Source organism: Athene noctua, chromosome 5 (assembly GCF_965140245.1).
Source record: "Athene noctua chromosome 5, bAthNoc1.hap1.1, whole genome shotgun sequence".
Taxonomy (NCBI): Eukaryota; Metazoa; Chordata; class Aves; order Strigiformes; family Strigidae; genus Athene; species Athene noctua.
The window spans coordinates 39,294,839-39,318,082 of record NC_134041.1 but is presented as its reverse complement, the minus strand read 5'-3'; the positions used below and the strand labels follow the sequence as shown (position 1 = coordinate 39,318,082).

The following is a 23,244-nucleotide window of genomic DNA, read 5'->3' as shown; positions in this document are numbered from 1 at the left end:
AGCACGTTTATTAGCAATTTTTCCTTTTGCTGGGACTAAATAAAAAATGAGGTGGGGAGGAGCTGAGTGTCTGGAGGTAATACTGAGTTGGATTAAGTTAATAATGTTATTTCCATTTGGAATGTTCGGAGGAGTGAAGTACAGACCTGAATTAAGCTATATGTTAATTAAGCCTTTTAAGGCTGAAGCAAAACAGGGGTTAAGATTCATGTTTTTCTCTTGAATTGTGGTAATTTAATGAAATTTCTCTGCAGCTGGTCTGGGCAAGAAACCAAACCTTTCAGTCTGAAGTCTGATCCAGATCTGTAACTCTGACAGCAAATTTGTATACATGGAACTTGGTATCACCTCTTCACTCATTCAAAAAATTTTTAATTAAGGCATATTTCTTAGCTCGCTTGTAATTTCAGAAGCTTATTCCCACTAGTTTGCTAATCTGCCTGTCTTTTGCCTTTACCACACTTATGTAGCAAATTACAATCAATATAAAAATACATTAAATCATTTGAAGCATTATAAATTGCACATGATCTGACCAGCCAGAATAATTTTTAGATGCTTAGAACATGTTTTCAAAGACTACTTTACAAAAATAACCTAACAATCTCCAAACTCACTTTCAGGAGGAGGTCTCTGTATATTGTGGAGTCAATGTTATTGGGCTATAATGTAGATAAATCATTGGAAATTTTAAGAGGGCAGTCAGCCTACTAAAATATTCTCTGTATTCCTCCTTGGATGTTTGCTGAATGCTTCTACTCTAAGGTGAGAAAGGTGCACAGTAGCTGTGTACCCTGACCTTTGAACAGCCCGTGGTTGCAGTTTCCCTGAATGAACTTCTGCTTTTCAAGGTCTGCTGTCGTGGTTGAGTTTGTTTTAGAACAGCTAGTTTAGATGTTAAAAAAGTCATGATGGAGAATCTGCATTATATCCAGATGTTTGCCGTTGTTATTTTTGTGCTAAAAACTTTACTCCTATGTCTCTAGCTGTGCACACCCAGTTGTTAGAAGTTCTTAATCTTTATTAGTTTCTAGTATCTTGTTTTACTAGTTCACTAGTTTCCAGTATCTTGTTTTGTCTTGTAGCTTCTGATAGTTTCTGTTATCCATTAATACATCTTTGACATAAAAGTACATTCATAGTTTTTAGTGCAACTGCACAATTAAATATTGCATTTCTACCATGTGCTATTTTGTAGGTATCCAAACAGACTTTAGAGAGTTTTGATGTTTTGTCTGTTGTTTGAAGTACAAAAGCTGTAGTTCGTTCATTAGGAGCATGGGGATCAGGGCTGCAGATTAACCAGCTGCACTGCCTGCATTCATGTGGTCACAACCTTCCAAATTTACCCCATCATGAGAGGAAGAATTAATTATAGTCCTAATTGACTGTTTCCTTGGATATAAGCAGGAAGGAACTGCTAGGAGGCAAAGTGATTAATCAGTTAAGCTAGTTTCATCATTCAAATGTGTGAGAAAGTTCATCCCAAAGGCAGAGTAAAGTAATGTCAAAATACAAGAGCCATCAACTCTTTCATTGGGCTTTCTGCTGTGTTTCTTTTGTCAGTTTTCAGAGGCATTGCAAAAAATAAAAATAAAAATACATGCAGTTGAGCCAGTCTGTGCTTGACAATCTGTCTGGATTATCATGGAAGAGATAATACAGCAATCTGTTCTCTTATCAGACATTGCATGCAGTCCTCATTAAAAGACCTTAGCATATGTTTTTCATGCAGATGGACAAGTCACATGTATCTCCCAAACAAATAACTCGGTGCTGCTATCTCATCAATCCTGTCAGTTGTGCCAATGAACTGGAGTTGCTTGGTTGCAGCCTCGGTGAATTACTACCCAGAGAGTAGTGAAATCATAAAGTTTTAGCTAGCAACGGACAGTGCCTTGTAGTGCTCCCCCTACTTCCCCCAGCTGCTGGCCCTTCCTCTACCAGGGAACGTGGGAGGGCAAGTGAAAAACTTCTGGAAAAAACCCTGAACTGTGATTATCTTCAGCTCAGGACATTCTGGCTTATTGTAGTAGACTGGCATGTAAACAGCAGCTTTTACAGAACAGTTAAGTTTTCCTAGCTTTGGCTGGCAATGTCTGTCAGAGAGAAAGAGAGAAGAGAAAGGATGAGTAACTCTTTTCACTTGCACTGGAGTACCTTTGTACAGGACTAGGCACCACAGATCTGGGTTGTCCATACAACTGTTCTGGGCAGAGCTGATTTAAACCCAGCTTGCTGCTTTAGTCATGCACAGTTCTGCAATGTGTTGGCACAGCTGAGGTGGCGGTGCAGGAGCGGAAAAGGTGAAATGTAGGTGAGAAGTGCTTTTGCTGGTATTGCCAATAATGGCAAAGGTCTGTGGCACTAATGTCCCAGAGCCTTGAGGCACAAGCTCAACACAGAGCGTATGAGTAACTTCCTTTGCTTCAGGGGAAGCACTCATGTGCTTATATTTAGCCTCATGAACTATGTTTCCAGGACTGGAAACTTCATTGTGGTATGTTATTTTAGGAAACAGTCCAGTTTCACTCACTTTTATCTGTCGATAACTAGAAGTCCATTCCAGATAGAAATAGAAGACTTTGTTTGCCTGAGCTCTGGAGTGCTGAAGGTGTCAGTCTTGTGACAAATGAAAGAAAACTTGGGAAATAAATCTGTGCAGGAGGTTAGGAGGTGTGTGAAACTATAGGAAAAATATAAGTTCTGTAAAGTTAACATTAGAAAAACTAATAACAATTTTATAAGATCAACTGGATGTAGTCATGTGTTCAGATTTGTACACACTAACTGAATACGAGCAATTATGCTAAGCAGTTCTTGATTAGGGTACAAAGTCTGTTTGTGTGTATCTGTATTACTACTTTTGTTTGATTTTCCCAGATGTGTATTCATGCTTATGAATGAGCATGTACTAATACATTGTCTAGTCTGTGGATAACCAATATAAAAATTGTGTTGAGTTGTAAATTGTTTAAATCAGAATAGAAATATGAGCAGTATTAATATTGTCCTTGCTTTGTTTCTGTATTTTTAACATTGGACTCTCTAATGATGATATGCTGAATGTTAGCTAGCAGCTTCACGTTTGAGCTTTCCAGGGTAAATTAATTGTTTTAGAAAACAGGGTATTCCGCATACTTAAGAAGAGACACATTTAATCCAAATTGCTCCAGAAGAAACATGATTACAGTTTAAAGATGCAATTAAATTTTTTTCTGATTATAATTAAGAGCTATGCAGTGTACTTTGTATTAGTATATATATTTAAGTGTGGATTTTATTTATATATGCCTGCTTTTATAAATATTAAATCCATAGCTTTCATTCAAAATTTGCCACTTTTATTCTTTTAGCATGATGTTATATCTTTGGCAGATGATTCTCATTTTGTAAAACGAAACATTTTTAGCAAGGTCATCTTTAATTTGTGTATAACTTTATTTTCTTGAATCAGAGATAAAATCTAGGAAATAATATTGGGACATAATAGTGTGATCAAAATGTCTTTTGGACAGCATTCTTTTGGGCTCAGCGTAAAAGGGGTTGTCTCAAGTAGTAGGGCAAGTGGCTCTAGGTGGCCTTGCTTGAGTAGGGGCACCTCCAGAGGTGCTTGCCAACCTCAGGCATTTAGTGATTCTGTGATGTGCTGGTTTTAATAAGTCTATAGCACAAGACAATGGTTTCTGAACAAATGCCATCTGTTTGTGCATTCTCAATTTTCCTTTAATAAAAGTGGAAAAGATATTGATATCTGGATATGCTTGAGAGATAGACAAGGTCTCTCAAAAATAAACCAACCTACCAGGAATAGGGTAATGCTGGAAAAACAGAAGTACAGTCTGCAGGTGAGCAAGATGCTTTACTCTGGATCCGAGCCATATTGCCATGGAGGTTGCTCATTCTATTCTGGACCTCAGCCTTATGACTATGGAGGTCTGCTGTATAACTCTACTCTCTGTCTCTTGCTCCAGAAGAGAGTTATATTTTGCTCATACAGTTGTATAAATTGATTTACTCTGCTTTTATTCAGAGAAAAGTGAATTAAACCCATAATGAATAAATCTAATTTTAAAATTACATCGTTGATCATCACTGCAGCAACATGCAAGATACTTTTCTGAGGTTCACCAATAAAATGTATAAAGTACCATGCAAAATAAAATATATGCAGCTAGGCATTCCCATTTTGAGAGTCAGAGCAACGTGATCTTTGTAAAAAGTGGTATTTTAGCAAAACTGGGTCAGCCAAAGAGCTTTGAGTTGAGTAGATCCACAAAGGCCTTATAGTGTCCAATAAAAAGTAGTGGGTTTGATGATATGTAGACTGACTGACTCCACTGGTTTTTTTGGTAAAGTAACGCTCATTCAGATGGATGGGGATCACTGAAGAATTACAATCAATGTGCTATATTAATTTTGGTTTAAAAGGGAATATTGTCAACTTGAAAACCAAAATATTACTTTTGGTAATAGAAGAGAAAGACATTAGACATATTAAGCTCTTAGAATAATGCAAATAGTCCAAATACCATTTTGAACCTAAATTCTAGACAAAATGATTTAAAACAACATATATCGTTACCCAGGGAGTGGGAGCTGAGACTTTTATGTTTTCCTTAGCACAAGTTCTTGAAACAGAATTTTCTCATTCTTTTTGAATGAACATTTTTATGCAACAGTTCCCAGGCATGCATCTTTCACTCCTTAGGTGTAACCCATACTATCACACATTTATGTCATTGTGGATACTCTAAACTTTCAAGTATGTACAAAGTGTTGCCTGTAGTCTCAAACCTGGTGAAGTATATAGGGTTCTTGACCTCTGCAAGTTTGGATGAGGCCAGTGATTGTATTAAAAATAGAAATTTTCATTAGGTGTGCCTGTACTGTCATTTGATCTGAGTCTGTAATCTGGGACAGGCTCAGCATTATTTACACAGTAGCATGAATTCACATGTGCATTGAACCTGTGGTCTCAGAGGAGGAGACCTGAAGTGCTGTATGTCCAGGCTCTCCTTTGTGAAGTTTGGACAGGCTTGGCATGGTAGTTCCAACTGTGATATCTACCGGCCAGTTAGCTTCCACCTCCCACTCAGCTCTCCTCAAACTATTTCCAATCTAAGAGCCAAGACTGTTGATGAAAAACACCTGATCCTTAAAACATGAAGCATTTAAGTTAGGAAACTTTTGAGCCCACTGTGCATCCTTTAAATGGAGACATAGTTGTCAGTCTGTGGTTTTCAAGATTCTGCTCTTCCAGCGAGACCAGGCAGATGGTGAGCTTGAAAATTAGTCAAAAATGTTGGCAAAAAATAGGTCTACTCCTGTGAATCTCACCCTTATATATTGCTACCCAAATTTCCATCCTGAGTTCAGCACTAACTATAATACATGTAACTAAGCATCTGATGCCTATTAGTTTTCCATCTTTCTGAAGCACTCAGTTTTGTATGTAAGTGCATGTGGAAGTCAGTCAGTCACACAGTCAGTAAGGGAGATATATTGTGTTTGCATCACAGGAAATGGGACTACAGGCTGAGTGCTTTGAGTGCTCTTGACATTTTTTTTTTTTTATACTATATAAATGTTGTGTGAGTGATGTTATCCCTAAAAATGTTAGTGAGGAGGACACCTTTGCAGGGATCAGATACTTTCATCTTAATTGCTTCCCACAATTGTCTCATCTCTCAGTGGACTAGTGTATGTGCAGCTTTAAATGGAACTGGTATGCTGAAGTACTTGGAGACGGATGCAGAGTACTTCCAGAGGAATGGGCAGAGTGGTGTGAGGGTGCCAGTCTTCACTGGGCAGTTCCTCTGTACCAGGAACCAAGGGGTTTTTTAATTCTACACTGTATACAAAATTCACAAGTTAATTGGGTTAGCTAGCTGAGCAAAGTCTTCTCCACTGTACGGAAAAATATGGGAGGTCAGACCTTTCTCATAACATATAAAAACTAGGGAATAGTCATTGTCAACAGCAGTGCCTTTGGACAAATTCATGCAAGCCTAAAGCCAGAATCTTACTTCTTCATTGAAATCAATGTTTTTTAAATTGGTAATTGCTTTAAAAGTGGAGAAATATGCAAGAAACTGACACATACTTATTTATTTTCCTTCTGACTGCTTTTATCTTTGCCAGCCGGTGTGTGGGAACTCCCAGCTAGTGCCAGCAGAACTTGTCAATGTTCATTCCAGAGTAGAGCAACAGGAAAGCCACAAAATTCCTTTAAACAACTCTGCCATCATCTTCCTCACAGCGAAGTCTCATTAGAAAAGTGAGCAGTTGTCCAGCACATTTTGCTGTCCTTCATTCAGAAAAATATTAGCCCATCAGCAAAAGAAATGTGCACCAAATATATATATAACACCTGTGGTTGGTTAATGCTCTGGGAAATAGAATTAATCGGGGAACCTCTGAGACATGAAGATTATACACTGGACCTTTTATTCTGCAGCCTGAAACCAGGAGAATATTATTCAAGAATGTTCCTAGGTATCTGCCTGAGTTGACTGTTGTATGAATTTTGCATCATACATGGAGAGGTAGTGTTTAGAATCAGTGTGGATCCACATTAAAACCGAAATGGAGTTTCTTATTTTCAGTAAGGCCTGGGTTACCAAACAATGCTTTTGGTCAATTTTTTTTCCCCAGAAGAATCACCTCTGGTGTTCTGCTCAAGTTTTGAATAAAAAGAAATACAGATAATATTTTGTTATGAATATTTCATTATGTTACAAAGATCATGGTGTATTTTGTTCTTCCTTATCTCCATTTTTTTTTAATCGCAGATGCAAATTAGACCTTTGATCTGAAAGTTCCCATTCCAGCATTTTTAAATCCCATGTAGCCTAAAAATCCCAGGAGTTTAGTCCAGAAGGTTGTTTTTTTCCCATTTCTTTTCTTTCTGTCACACTGACTTCACAAATTTTAGGAAAGTTTAGCTTCAGTCTTGAGCCCTGAATCTGTCAACAGAGCAGATTTATGAAAGGAAGAGTACGCTGCAAGCATTTTATTGATAGCTGTAGCATAGAAAGAAATCTGAAAGTTATAAAGGTTTGTATGTTGAGGTCTCTTTTTGGCATGAAATGTAGTAGTTTATAGTTAATTATAAAATAGGAATAAATAAGTGTATGCCCTAAGTTTGAGCTCTTTTAAGTTTTTACAACAAAAAGCATCAAGCCAAGCAGCTATTTATTTCTGATCCAGGGAAACTCTGTTTCATAAACAAGCATTCACGGAAAAGCCAATGCACTTGAGTCTTAGCCACTACATAAAATCCTGCTTGGTTTGTTGATGCCAATGTGTCTGTGGTGGTGCTTTTTATTTAAGGCACAGGTCAGACTATCTGAACAGAGAGACTAAACCTGCAATTTTGAATTTACATTTCTGTGGTATTCAGTTGAAATCTGAACTTCTACTTTCATTACGTATTATGTCTTTTGGCCTGTGAATATTACTGCTTTGATAAGGAAAGAGGGGAGGGCAGAGGAAATGAGGATTTTTGCTGACACTTAAATTTAAAACATGAGCTTTGCTGAAATGGTGCAGCAAGCATCTTTGCAGAGTTGAAAAATCAAAATGCCTTGGTGAGATGTGCATGGAGATACTGTGCTGGAACAAGACCTAGTTACTTCTTTGTAACTGGAGATGCTTTCAGCTCATAAACAGAGCAGAAAACATCAATTTCGCCACCTGAGAAAAATGTAAATGTATAAACTTTGTGCTTCAATATTCTTTTTGGGATAGGTTGCCCAGGGGGCTAGTCGCTGAACAACAAGAGTACTTCCTTTGACTCTGGGACTGTCACACTTTTTTTATACATCAGAATGACTGCTCTGGTAGTCTTACAGTTCAGAATAAATGTCAGCATCAAGGACTATCTATGTGCATCAGTGCAACCCAGGACTCGGTACAGACCTCGATGTAGTAGAAATCGCTTATAATTAAAGACAGTAAGGGATCAGAAATTATGCAGGAGAAATGCTGCTGCTTTCTGCGTAGAGAAATCTTTATCAAAAGTGACTGTATGAGAAATATAAAGGAATTACCTTCACTTCTATTGGCACTGGAGGATTAGGATACATACATAGAGTAAAAATTTAACTTTATAGTAAAAAACCTTTTTTAAGTAAAAAAAGCATTGAAATAGCTATGAAATACAGTAAGTAAATTCAGTCTTTAATAATCAGAGGAGGATTGTTTTGTATCTGTGATTGTTTGGCAGTCTGTGGTTGTCATGCCCTGTAGCAAGGGACTGGGCTAGAACCCAGAAGTTCACTTAAAGGAAAATAAAGCTTTTGTAAACTCCTGGAAAGGCCCCTGCTATTCCGGGTTTTACTGCTGCCTTTATTACTGTTTCTTTTAGTCTTCTATAGTTGATTGCTATAACTTGTCAGGAATACAATGTAGTTCTTATCTGTCTTAAAGCTAGTTGAGAAGAGCTGTCTAGAAAAGCCATTGGTGTCAAATGCATATCATTACTGTTATGTCAGCCCACTTCCAAGCCTTGTCAATACAATTTCTGCCCTTTGCTGACAACACTTATGCTTTAAGACAACAGCATAATGACTAGCTACTGTGCAGTAATGACTAAAAGTCCCCAAAGGAAAAATTATTCTGTTTAATACAACAGTGATGTTCACAGCTGGGATGGGGGGGGGTTTCTTGTCTTTTTTTTTTTTTTTAATGATAGCAGGTATAATATTTATTTTTATGAAACTATTTTAAAAGCAAGTCTCTATTGTAAGAGCACTTAAGAAAATGTATTCTCTGCCAGAGTGTCTTAAGGATTTAGAGGATCAAATGCATCTTTGTCATAACAGTATTTTAGGTCTTCTCATATTTTTGTTTGAAGCATATATGTATATTTCTTAGAAGGAGAAAATATAAATTAAAAATCTAAAAATTCCAAAATGACAAGACCTTATCTTCTGCACTTCATCCCATAGATCACCGAAAATATAATAATCTAAACCAAAATGCTCTGTTAATTCATGACAAAACTTTAAATAAATAAATAAGATCACCATTGCACTGAGATTTCACTTCCTGGATTGAAAAATTGAATTGCAGGCTCATAGCTCCCTTGAGTGTTTGGAAAGAGAATAGCAGCTCTTAATAACAGAGCACTTTCCTATGAGAGGTGGATGTTCATGTCATTACCATTTTTCTGGCAAATTTTCAACCACCAAGCAGCAAAAGTTTTCAATGATTGCCTCCTACTGTAATGCAGTAATGATAATGCTGTCTCTTTCTTTCATGAACTGCAGGAATTGGAGAAAATGAGGGAAGGTAGAGATATTAGATATGGATAAAAACCAATTCAAGGTGAGCTATTTCCTATATCACTACATAAGGTCTAGCAGGCTAATTTTTACACATCTACACTAATAAAAAGCTGGGTTTCCAATGCAAAAATCAATCAAAGTGCTACAAAGTCATCCATTCCCTAGAAAACGAGAAGGTGCCACATGCACCTTTCCTCTGAAAAACAGACCCCTCTTGCCATGACTTGGGTAGAAGGGCCACTGTTGTTGATCAAGAAGAATTAGACATTGTGCAATTATCCTAAACTAATACTGTTACCATTTGATCAAGAGTTACCATTTTGTTAATTGTTGCAATCCAGTGACAGTGTGAGGGAGAATACTATTTGTGAGAAATATTGGTACATATTTCACTTGAGTGTATTTGCCCTATGAAGATGGCTTACGCATAAGAAAGAGATGGAGGTGTTTGTGGTCATTAGCATCAGAATTGCACTGAGCTGTCAGAAAGTGATCCCTGATGTCTGACTGTCTATTTATAACTGTCAGGAAGACTCATGTTCATTTTGATGATGCAGAATCAAGTGCAGCTGGAGGAAAGGAAATGGGGAAACTTGAGCTATAGTAGTAATGGAACGCAGGAGTTTGTGCATGTACAAATCTTTGTCATATATCAACAGTTAATTGTTTTTCATTCATTTTCATGACTTGCTATAATGAAAATTTAGTACTCTATTAAGGAAGCAGGACAGTGATCTAAATCTGTATCTTAACTTAGGAAATGCATTGTGATACTGATGTTTTTTTGACTAAGATAATGAATTTAAGCTTATTTGTCTTTACCTTTAAGGATCTTTTAATCTTATCAAGTATGCTGAACAATTTTCACAGATAAGAGTATCTTGTGATTTTTTTGTGAAAAAAAATATATTTAGTTGTTTAGTTGTCAGTACATTGTTCTCCAGATCACTGCTATAATGTTTACCTTGCTTAGCACTGGTGAAATAAATATATGTGAAAGCTAATTAAAGCATAACAAGAGTTTAGGGCTCTTGCATGTCGCTACATTATTAATTGAGGATTTTATGGGTTTGAGATTTACAACTGGTGTGTCAGTTTTAGCACAGAACAGTGATACATCACTGGTCTTCTCTAGCTTCTCATTGTCACAATCTCTGTATATACATAATACATAAACACATTCTAAAAGGCATATAGTGTGAACAGCGGGTGAATAGAAAAACAGGTCTTTATTTTAAAAATAAAACAGCAAATTGAGTCCACCTTCTTGTTTTTGGCATCTCTTGTCATATAATGCAGAGTGATTCCACTTGCCAGAAATATCAGCAACATGAATGATCCCCATATGTGTTAGGTTGTCAGGGTTAATTGAAACTGATGAAAACAAAATAAAATTGCTAAAAAGAAGTGGTAGATAAGGGTGACCTAGTGGTAACAGAGCAGGGAGCTTTATAAAGGTGGTATTAAAATACTTTCAGTTTTGCCTTCTTGATAATCTCATCCCCTTTCTGCAAACCAACATAATGCAGAAAAGAGAGGTCCATTTAAAATATTAAATGAATCTTTGATTGCTTGTATCTCTTATATGTATGTCTTGAGCAGTGCTAGGTTAACCCCTAGACCTATCCAGTTCCTGCTGGGGACGAATATGTTGAGAGAATGAACCATTATTATTCCAATTTATATTTAACAAAAAAGGGTACATAGGATTGTACAAGATGTTTCCAGTGATAGGGAAGTAATTACAGCAATCACAGTAGAGATGCTTCCTGGTTTCTGATGCTGAAACTGCTGAAACCTTTGTCTACCTCCAAAGATTGAACTACTATTTTTTAAAAGTAATTTCTTTTCTTAGCGTTCCTCTTTAGACAGATTCACACTGAATAAGGTGCTATTTGGTTACAAAAATATGACTTGTATTTTCTCATGCAAAAATGAAAGAAACATTGTTTAGAATATTCCCAATTAACCTTCCATATTAAAGTTGGAAAAGGATATATAGTTTGTGCACAGGGGCACAATTTGAACCTATCATTAATCCTGTTTCTTTTATTGTTTGTATACTTGTTAGACACAGATACTACTTCAGCATCAGGTAATACAAGAAATAATTTTTTGACATTGTGGATTAATATTTCTTTTCTGTTTACCACCATGGGCTTTATGATCCTGCAGATCACCGTTGAGCTGAAATGTATGGAAAGCCTCTTATATGGACGTTGTAGTGTAATTGTTTCCTTTTGCTTCTGTATAAACAGACTGAGACACCTCCAAGTAGCCCTCCCTGATGGTTGTTTTAGCTAAAGAAAACAAACGGTTGAAAATAAAGCTCTAAGTACATATGCATGTATATTTTCACAAATTCTTAATCCAACTAATATTTTTTAGGATCTTATTTTAATCTTGATACATACATAACTATGTACATGTACACACACGTTCTACCTTCACGTTTCAAGTAAAGATTTTTACCTGTCATTTACTTTAAGCAAGACCAAACAAACCCTCAAGCTTTACAGCTTTTAGCATGGGCTCTCTTTGTGAGAGCATTTCTCTGATGCTTGTAAGCTCAGGATTAGTTATCCAAGAGAAATACAGAGACGTCCTTGGAAATACAGAAATATGGAATGTGATAAATCGAGTCCATATAGAGCTGAATTAGAGTGGTATAAAAATGAAATATGTCATAGAATCATAGAATACCAGGTTGGAAGGGACCGCAAGTATCATCTGGTCAAATCTTTCTTGGCAAAAGCACGGTCTAGGCAAGATGGCCCACTATCCTGTCCAGCTGAATCTTAAAGGGTCCAATGTTGGGGAATCCACTGCTTCCCTGGGGAGATTATTCCAGTGGCTGATTGTTCATATTGTGAAAAAATTTTCTCTTGGGACCAAGTGGACTCTCCCCAGAAGTAACTTGTACCCATTACCCCTCATCTTTTCCATGTGACTCCTTGTAAAAAGGGAGTCTTCACCTTCTTTGTAGCCACCCTTTAAACACTGGAACATGGTGATAATATCTCCCCTAAGCCTTCTTTTCTCAAGGCTGAACAAACCCCATTCTCTCAGCCTTTCCTCATACATCAAGCTTCCCAGGACTTTAATCATTTTATGACCCTCCTCTGGACCCTCTCCAGCCTGTCCATATCTTTTTTGTATAGCTGTTTTGTATATGTCATCTTAATTTTTTTTATGCTGCCTTGTAAGCACCCTAAATTTGACACAGATATAAATAAATTTTATTAAATATTTATTAATGTAATTTGAGCTGAAATACAAATAGTTTCCTTGTCTTACATTTCAGCACTGTCCTCCTACAGAGCAAAATTATATCCAGCTATTCTCAAAGGATTAAGCTATACTTTTAAAAAACGGGATTTAATCACACAAATATGGAAGAATGACAGAATCTGGATCTGAAGAATTTTCAAAAACCCCTGCAATCTCTTGCAAAAGTTTTCTGTGAACATTAATTTCTGTGAGGGATGGTTTAAGTTTTAGTAACACTGGTATTTAGAACAATGAAGCATCAAAAACTTGCCTTCTTGCTGAAGTAAAAAAAAAAAAAAAAAAAAAATCCAAACAACAAGTCATAAGAAAGCAAGAGAAAGGAAGCTTTTAGCCTTTTTTTGCACTTAGAGAAGTTCAAAAGTGAGTTTCTAAAATTTACCTAGAAGTACAGGCTCTGAAAGGAAAGTGTAGGTACAGGTTTGACCTTGGTCTGAACTGGGCGTCAGTGAGAGCTTTATTAGAAGCATTGTCCCATTCTTTGGTAGATACTGTGCTGCACAGATTTTCCATTCTTGAATTGAGACAAAATGAAAATCTTGACTGTTCTCATAAATCCTATTGAAGTATTTTCTTTTTGACAAATTTAAGGTCTGTCTTTGATCTTGACACTTTAAAATTTTATGCTAAAAATGCCTGATACAGGGAGCAATCTTTCTTTTTGTCTGAGCCATCTTTCAGCTTTACCACGTCTACCTTATTAATGTTTTGTGGAATGCATTCTCATTTTCCATAGTAGCAGGTTAATACGGGTGGTTGGCTGAGCTCTTTATCTAATATTTGTATCTACTTAATTTCTATGTTTTCAGTATAAAATTCAGGGTTGTTTTCAATATGAGCATGGGAATCTGGTGAGGAAAACCACAGGAGAGGCGATTAACTTAAACCAGACCAGTTTAACAGGTCTGGAACATATTCTAGTAGTATTGTTTCTGTTTACTCTCACTTTGTAAGGACCTGTTCCCTCTGGAGGTATCATTTTCTGTAAAACACATTATTTCACTAGTTCTGCTGCTATTGAAATTCATTCCATCATTCTCTAATAATTGTGCTGCATTTAAATGTACATAACAGGTGAAACTTGGCGATTACACAGCTCCATAAAGTTTGAGCATACTTTCAGAAAATCCTTGTACAAAGCATGATCTTACCCAACCACTCTAACCAAATGAGCAGCTTTGTAAAAAAGTAATGAATTTCATTTTCACTTTAGTACAGTTTCTTATGTTCTCTGGTTCTTATCGCATCCGTTACAATTTCTGTAATGATCAGCTTAAAAATAACACACCTAAAAATAAATAACATGCTGCTGAGCTGCATTAATGGCTTGCTAGTTAATTAAGTGTATGCCCGTTCTTTTATTTGTCACTGTTCTAGTGACTCTTGGATGTACTTGGAGTTACACCTAGGCACTAATGCTGCAGCTTAAACTCAATGAGCTGATGACAGAATTTGTCTGGGCTTCTCTGTATAAAACCAGCAGAAATTTTTAATAATTGTGTTTGTGCAAGATGGTCTCCCCTGAGCAGTGATTGTACATCTGCGATGGCCAGGGAGGCTGGCCTACCCTGGCACCTCGCCATGCAGGCACATATCACAAGAAGCAGAGCAGACCTGGGGTCCCTCCAGCCCCAGTGCTGTGTACCCATCTGGCACAGGCTGTCTTGTGCCATGATTGAGTGGTCGGCCAAGGAGCTCAGAGAGTTGAGGAGTGAGTGGTGATGCATGGTGCAAGCTCTTTCCCAGCCTGCCGGCTCTGACACTCAGTCTCACCATGACTTAAGTAAAGGAAATGGTCAGCTTGTGCTCTGCCATGAACTGCAGGTATGAGCTGAGCTCCAGAGCTGTTCCTTGTTGATGGGTCCCTTTCAGAGATGTTCAAGTAGCTTTTCAGGGTTCTTTGTTTAAACCATAGTTATGTTTTGCCCAGGTGAATATTAGTTCTCTGAGTGGTTATCTCTGGTGATGTGCAGCCAGGTCTATAAGAAATAGTTCTTCTGTGATTACCTTGTAAATGAGTCCCAGTGTAATGATGCATAGTGCAGTGAGGAGTGCTTTATTTAAAATCCTGCTACCGAAACCAAGGAAAGGTTGGAGTGATTCCCTGTGTAATGTGGAGATTGTTCTCTCTGTTAAACCATCTCTGACTGAAGAAACATTCATCTAAAAGCTGGCAAAAACATTTTTATTCTTTCAGTATAGATCAACTTGTGTTAAATGGTGGATATTGTCTTGAATACCTTGCGGGGTGTTCAATCCATATAGCGCTGTTTCCAGCTATACTGTTTCGTGCTACCTTTCCATTGTGATGGTGTTTTTTTCTAAATTACTGACTTTTTGGTTTATAAGGGCAAGTTTGTTTATTAATTCTGTAGCAGCTAGGAGGGTATTAAGTGGGCAAGTCCTTTAATTTAAAATATGACAAGTGCATTGCTGCTCTTGTTCTCTGATGAATCGAACACTGGGTTTATTAATACTAGTAATGGAACATAATGGCTACTCATCGAAAGTCAAGATAATTATTTCAGGAACACAAAACTAACCTTGCCAGATAATTGCTTGTTGAAATCTGATGCTGCGCAACAAATAGAGGTTTATTAACAACAGATGCCCATGTTCACCTGTTATATCATTAAATCCTGTATGTTACAATGATAGGGTTATCATAGGGTGAAAAGCATACCCCATTTCTCGGAGATGCATGTCAATTCTTGATTAATGATTTTGATTACGAGGATTGTTTTATTCTTAATAAATTGTTGTGTTGTCCTCCAAAATGCTGGGGAGCTCTTAGGTTCTCAACCCTGGGTTCAAGAGCAAGCTAGCTACTACGTTTTAGTGACTGGCAGTTCACTGGTTGCTACAACCTGCACCAGTTTCTCTTCAGAAGAGGATGGTGTGGATGGGTCACACAATGCTTCTGACCAGTGGTCCTGCCCTGTGCTGGTTGCCCTCTCTTCTCATCATCTCTAACATGCTTTGAGACTCTGCAAGTGATCCACACAGACTTGTGATGGTTTTCCAGTTATCTAAGTGCATCCTTTCCCAGAGCATATCTTGTGACTGGGATAATTTGCTTCAAAACAGGTTTTCTGAAATCATCAATTGTACCCTGAACCATGGTTACAAACATTGTTTGGGAGAATGTCTTACAGTGAAGTCTTCCTCTGTGCTAATAAAAAACTTCAGGCCGCTTCATTTGTGACTAAAAAGTTAAATTGTTTTTCATCATTGTGGTTCATGGTAAGAGTATAATGTTGCTGTAGATAGTTCAACAACTTTCATCAGAAGTAGTCCACCAATGCTAATCAAGACTACAGTGACAAGCTTAAAAAGCACTAAAAACATGTAAAGTTTTTTACAACAAATTTTGTACAAAAAAAAAATCAGTAAAAGTTATTATTTACCTAATCATTCATGACTGAAAAAAGCCACATGAAAAATTGCCCCATTTCAAAAGGCAATGATGAAGGCTTCAAAGTATATATAATCTCATAATCTGACTTCTCCACTCTCAATTTATCTGCTTTCTCTCTCTGAATTGGAAAACTGCTGTCATAACTATCTCTATTTCCTGTAGGAGCTATTAGTCAGTAGTATTACATCTGCTTAAACATGATAGCTTTTCTGTATGTTACTGATATGCTATTATCACGTAATATTGCTCATCCGCCTGAGGTTGCTGTGTTTTTTGAGTTTATTGTAGAATAGAGGAGAGCTGAAGCATCACCTAAAAAAAAGTACAGAGATTCCAAAATATTTCAATAACTATCTCTCACGTGTTCTCTCTCTCTCATGTTACTCATGTATGTTACAGAGCACAAGCTTCTCATGGTATATATCAGTGTTGTAATGTGAAATGTTTCTCTGCTTTTAACTCCTAAGCAAAAGCACTTTAACCATCACTTTTGAGTGTAGCCATCTCAATTCCTCTTTATTTAAATGGCAGATTCAATAAAAATTCCATCTAGTTTCCAGAGGAAATTTGCACAAGTCCTTGGAAATCGATTTTTTTTTTTCTTTTTTTTTTCCTCAGGACACAAGGAACTGTGGCCAGGATTAGAACCTCTTCCTCCTGCAGCATATTTGCCAGATGGCAAGTTTATTGAATCTGGTTTTAACTTACTAGGGCTTAAAGGAATGAATGCAGCTCAGAGAAGTGGGTGCTACATTTCTACTTCAAAGGTCTCCTTCCAAATCAGTTTCCAAAGATTTATATGCAGAGTGTGGTTGTGACCTGTGCACTCTGTTGCATACCCCTCATCTCCTTCAGTGTTTGAAAATGGAGTTAGAGAGGGTCACAAACCACTTTATAATCCAAGTAATTTCAAGATAAGCAGCATTGGGTGAATCTTGTTACATGGCTAAATCAACAATATATTTTTTTTAATTTTACCATCTAAATTTCTACATTGTTGTAGTGTCTTCACTTGAAATACTTGTTTGCTAAGTAAAACATGAAAATATGTAATCTCCACTGGTGTCAAAACTATTAAGTGTGGTCCTTATATAGAAGTATGTTCTGTACTAAAAACGAAAACTTTTGATGGCAAGGATTTAGTTTTATCAGCTTTTAGGTTTGAATTGGGGAGAAAAAAAACATGCTTCAAACTTGAATTTCTTACAATGGCTTTTCCTAATTTCTTAGTGGCTTTTATATTTGTGAAAAACATTTCTGGTTAATTAGTGGTGCAAATTCTAACTTGTTTTATGAAGGAATCTTCCTCTCTTTTCAAAATACAAAGCATTGTTTTGCCTTCTTGTTATCTACAGAAATCAAATTTTTATATTACAGGATTTTTTCCCCTTTTTTTCTGGGAATGGAGAAAACTGCTGCTGTGAACTGACAGTGAAGAATTTCAGAGAGTCTGCAGCATAAATACTAACAATTTCTTTCAGATGCAGAGCAGTCAGGATGACTTCTGCTGAGATGTAGTTGCATGCAAAGTTTTAGACGTTTAAGGGGCAATGTCTGTCATAATTATTCATGTGCTTTGTTAAACATGACTGTGTACATACTAGGATGCAGTGTGGGCCCAGATTTGTAGAGCAAAGCATGTAAAGATTAATACACTTGTTTAAGACAAGGAAATAAATAATTACAAATCAAAATATCATGGGTTTCACTTTTCCAATTTCATACTTTACACATCCATACTGTTTATATATGCTTTTTATACGCTCCTTGCATTTATACGCCCTGTCTGCTGTGGTGCCAGTTCTTGCACCACATGATGTGTTTGTGATGCTGAGCACACAGCATCACTCTCATTAGCACTGTTCATTCCAGTCTTAAAAATAAAGAAATAAAGTAAATATTCCGATGTCCTGTAGCTAATGTTGTACAGGTCTCATTTATATGCATCAGTGGGTTAAAAGTCATTCTGAGCAGTGAATTTTCAGTGATTCTGAGCAGTGAATTTTCAGTGCTGAATTTCTTGTGAGGAAGTTTTCATAATTCTAGAATTGAGGTTTTGTAGAAAATGCCTCACAGAAATCTGCTTGCACTGGGACTGGTCTTGCTACTGGGATATCACCTTATGCCTCTTGTTAACAAACCAGTTTGTTAGGACTTCAAGCTGTGCATATTCACCTGGATTTCCTGCACTTCACAAAAGACAGAGGGACTGGAAAAATATTTTAAATTTATTATGAATGTTCAGTAATCTCATTTACAAAAAAGATGGTGATAGCACCAGAATCAGAAGTAATAGTTTTCTTCCAGACAGAGGATGTCAGGAGTTAATGATTTTCTAAAACTCTCAAAAAGATTATTGTTGTCTTCACTTTGAATTCATTACTTTGGAGTGAATTCACCTACCACTTACTACTTTCTTCCTATATTGCAAAGTATAGGTAGAAAAAATAATGGGTCTCTGTAAATCTCATGGATGTAATTGCATCCATGGATACTGATGATGTCATGAGTCATTGCAAGGTACAAGTGGTTTCTGTGGTATTTCCAAGTGAAATTAGAGGTCTCTTGTTTACAGTTTGTTTGAGGTCCTCTCCATTCAGTAGAACAGTGTATGGATCCAATAGTAATAAAAAATAAATAGGTGCTATAGCCTGATTCTATTTTAAAGATGTTTTGGCATTATATCTCTAATTTTACTTCTGTATTATCATTGTTTCCAGCTGTATCTGGCTTGATTTAAGTTAAGATAGTCTTGTATTAGAAACATATGGAAATTATTATTTTAATTTGTTCAGCAGATGTGTGAGCCTGCTATATGCCTTACTCCTTATCAAATCAGATTAAATGATGCAAAATTCTGCAATATGCAAATATTTTTTTTGTATGGGGGCAAGTACTGACGATCAGTGCAGGTGAAGTACAAGAGTGACAGTTCCAGTGTTTCAGTGTGCATAAGAGCAGTGAGCATCCCTTTGTACCCTCCTTGTTTATCGAGCGTTCCACTGTGATCACATTTGTAAGCAGTAGAACTGGAAGGGAAGCATTTGAAAGGAATAGAGAGGCCATTGCAATGTGACCTGGTAGGATGAGATCAGTTGAAGAAACAGGCATCAAGGGGCAGTTGAGCTCTACTGGATGTAAATGTCTGCAATGTCAGAGGCAGGGGGAGAAATTGGAGTACAGTGGGTCAGTCACAGCCGTTACATTAAAAATAAATGTACATTTCCCTCCCCATTTTCAGGCAAGTCAGTTCTCAGCTTTCCCATCTGTCATAGTTAAAATACTTATAAGACTTTCATATAAATTTTATTTAAACAACTCCCATTTTCTAAACCAGAAGTATCATGCTAGACTGTTTAGAAAGGGATGGATCCACAAAAGGACTGCTATGTCAGAGTGGTTTTATGTGATTCAAGGAAAAGCGTGCTAGCCATTGATACATTTCTGTGTTTTCTCTTAACAGAGTGTGTTTAGGTTTTTAAAGTGTGTGATTTCATGAAAGGTTTTTTCCTTCTTTGAATGTAATCTGTGAGATAATGGAATTATAGCTGAGAGCTCCAGCTTAAGTAAAATTTGGCAAGCAGAGCTTCATTAAGTGTTCTGCTTAAACTGGGTTGTGTTTACAGCAAAGCAGTTTTGCTTTCAAAAAGCAGATGATTTTTTAACTTGAACATAAACTATAGGCCAAATTTTTGATGGCTATGTCCCTGACTTGCGTGCAGTAAAGCTGTATTTATTTACACCAGATGAGGATCTGCTTTTTTCCACATTTTTTTTTGTTTCTTTAATCCTTAGAGAGTGAAGCTTTTGGTTCTTTGGAAATGCATCTCTTAACAAAATGCCAGTGCAAAAATTATTTAACTGGGAACACCTCTCCTCTTGTGTGCCTTCCTTTGCAGCTGCCTTTGGTCTCTACTTCCCCAGGAAAGAGTATTCAGAGAATGTCTACATTGACCAGCCAGCAGGTACACCACTCCTGCGCATCCATGCCTTGAGGGATTCACATGGGGAAGTGGCCCACTTTCATCTGTGCCAGAACCTCATAATTTCTCGAGCAAGATCCCATGAAAATCATTGGTTTCAAATCAGAGAAAAAACAGGACTTCTCTACCTCAGCAAAAGCCTGGATAGAGAAGATTTTAACATGCTATGTAAGTATGAGAAGACTAGCTTTTCTTGTTGAAGTATCTGTTGTTAAATCAATGTACATTCAGATCGTGAGATTTACCCATCATCATATGAGCAACAAATTAAAAAAAACTACATCTGTCCTTCTAAACTGAGGAACCAGATGCAATGAAACCCACAGCAAATGCAGGGAACCATATGCTAAAGCAAATGCTGACCTGGGACAGATCTAGTTGCTCCAACTGCGGACTCCAATACGGTGGGAAAGTTGCACTATTTTAAAGATTATTTTCTGCATTTCACAGCTGTATAAGTTACAGCTTTACATTGAGATTTGCGGTTTGTTCATCTTCCAATGCAAATTAAGCATCCACTGTGTTAATGCTGGGCACTTAGTGCCCATATCAATGCAGTTAGATTAGTTCAAACTCTTAAATAAAAGGTCCTTGAACTCTCGTTATATGGATTCACAAAGTACATTTACATGTGACACCAACAGCTCTTGGAAGAAATGGTTAAGTGTACCCCTCTTCCTCTCTTGAGATTTGACTTCGTTAGAGAAGCTTACTGTTGAACTACAGAAATGAATTACCTCATTTTTTTCCCCTTTTATGGTCTAGCAGTAAATTGGTTTTGGTGATTTTGATCGATGAGGAAATTAGTTATCATTAGATGGTGGAGGAGGAAATGGGTGAGGAGTTAATGGCAAACTGCTGTGATCAGTTGCAGAAATTCTGCTGTTGGAGAGAGTCTGTAGTAACAGTCTTGAGTTTGTAAGAGCCATATATCAACGCTGCCCTTTGACTTAGGTGCCTTGATGTTGAAATGTTCAACTTCAGACACTGCTTTATTTTATAAGTGCTGAGTGCTTGATATCTCACCACTTTTTCACTGCATTTTTAGTACTTAGTGTTCATGAATATCAGATAGTTATTTGTAACTGAACAAAGGAAGAACAGTTATACAGAACTTGAGAGCCTTGTTTTGTTCATATGGATCAAAGTGACCTAGAGCATCTTTTCAAGTGAATTAGATCTGCTACAGAGATACTGTCATTCTGTCTGTAGTCAAGCCAAGGTAATAAAAATAGTTAAGGCTTGAGGGGTGTATTAATAGATGACACAGGTTGGTTTTAGCTTCTATGTTATCTTTTAACCCTCTCTTTATATTTTGAAATGATGAAGCAATTTGTCCTGTAAACATAAACAATTTGACCCATATCCTCAACTGGTATAAACTACCAGAATGCTGTTACTTAAATGATAGTAGTTATGGGTCTGTCCTGAATATCTGTTGCCATTTCATGCACTCTTTTTCCCTGATGCCACCCCACTCTGTTATATTCCCTCCAAAAACCAGTCTTATCAAAAAGCTTATTACTAATAGTGACCTGTTTTATGTCAGTGTCTTACAGAATGCTGATATCTTTCTGTGAGGTTCTACAATGTAAAGTTGGTGTTAACGCCTGTAGTTTTTTGGCTTAATGGAATGATTAAGATTTTAAGGTCTTCCCACCAGCAGATGATGTATTGATGAATTGTTTTATTACATAATAGGACTTATATGATTGTTTGTGGAATAATGGACTAGAGTACAAAATGAGTAAAAGAAATGTTGGATTGTCTTCTGTAAAATATTTCTTCTGGTGGTTGTTTTTTTTTTTACTGAAGCTGTAGGAAACTGGATGCCATTATCAAAGGTGATGCTGTATGTCTTCCTTTCATCCCACCCTTTTCAAGAGAAGGAATGTGACTCTGCTATGCGTACCACGGTTTTCCTGTCCTTGGTCAATGCTACTGCACCAGCTTGCAGTTCCCTGACAGCAAGGCAGCTTTGCTTCGCAGAAATGGATCTCTCCTTTCACATCAAGGAGAATAAACCACCTGGCACATTTTATCAGCTCCAGTTACCCTCAGTTCATCATCTGTGTCAGAATCTCAGCATTTCCTACAAACTGCTGGCAGGTAAAACTGGAAGTGAGCCACTCACATACCAGTAATAGATGTAAACAGCTGCACTGTTAAGATTTCTGTAGTAGTAGATCCTCTAGGTTGATTCTATAAAGGAAATTCTGTTGCAAATGTGAACTGAGACTGAAGACTTTTGCCTTTGAGATATACAGAGGGATGAGAAGGACTAGTATCCCCTTCCCTAAAGAAAAGATTGCTTTTAGAAGTTTGCACCTGCTAAGGGCAGACTGGGAATATCCTGAGCTTTAAATTGTGCTGTTTCTAGACCATAGGATCTTCCTATCTCTTCCATATTTTCCACCTGCTCTAATATAACCCCACAACTTCCTTCTGTTTCACTTCTGAGTGTGCCTTTTATCATGCAGTCATGATGTTCAAATGTATTTACTGGATTGCAAGAGAGTGATAAAGAAGAAAGCTATCAGAGCCCTATAATGGGAAGTGATTGTCCCTATTTATACTATGTTTTTCAGCTGAAGGTATGCCCTTTCGATACAATGAGAACACCACTGGTGTGAGTGTCACACATCGCCTAGATCGAGAAGAGAGGGAGAGATATGAGCTGATTGCTAAATGTACCATGAGAGAGGGCTTCAGGGAAATGCAAGTTGAAGTGCCCTTCCTGGTGAATGTGTTAGATGAAGATGACTCTCCTCCCTTCCTTCCCAATGGCACTAATACAGCAGATGCTGTCGTGGAGTTCAACAGGAAAGAGGTAATGTTCTCCTTTATCTAGTCTCTGAAGTAGGAGTGCAGCAGTGGGAGACCTAATTGGTGGGAAACACCATGCTCTGGATAATGGATCTCAGCAAAGAGCACGTCACCATGACATACTCTGCAAACCTGTTATTGTAAAATGCTGAGTTTGTAGGATTCCTGTTCAAGTTATATCTTATTCAGACCCTAAAAAAGGAAGAATTTGGGTGAGAATTTTAACAGTGTAAAGGAATGTGAGCAGTTCCTGAGGCCACAATGGACCATTGCTGAGACTGTTGTCAGGATTCTGTATCTCCCCATATTGAGCTCTGCTCTGTATCTGTTACAGGCTTGCTTCCCCCCCAGGTGACTAAAACTGAGTGTTGTTAGAGCAAGTATATGTGTGTATCCTTCCCATATATGCAAATCTATATAAGACACCGGAACTACA

At 37.2% G+C, this 23,244-nt stretch overlaps 1 protein-coding gene across 2 annotated transcripts in view; it reads left to right on the top strand.

Annotated features, from left to right (window-relative positions):
• Positions 1-23,244, top strand: part of RET (ret proto-oncogene) — an 87,312-nt gene that overhangs the window by 24,634 nt on the left and 39,434 nt on the right. For both annotated transcript variants that reach the window (XM_074907112.1, XM_074907113.1), the window contains exons 2-4: positions 19,899-20,150; positions 21,798-22,091; positions 22,571-22,812. In XM_074907112.1, coding sequence (XP_074763213.1) covers positions 19,899-20,150; positions 21,798-22,091; positions 22,571-22,812 — 788 coding nt within the window. The remainder of the gene's footprint in view (positions 1-19,898; positions 20,151-21,797; positions 22,092-22,570; positions 22,813-23,244) is intronic.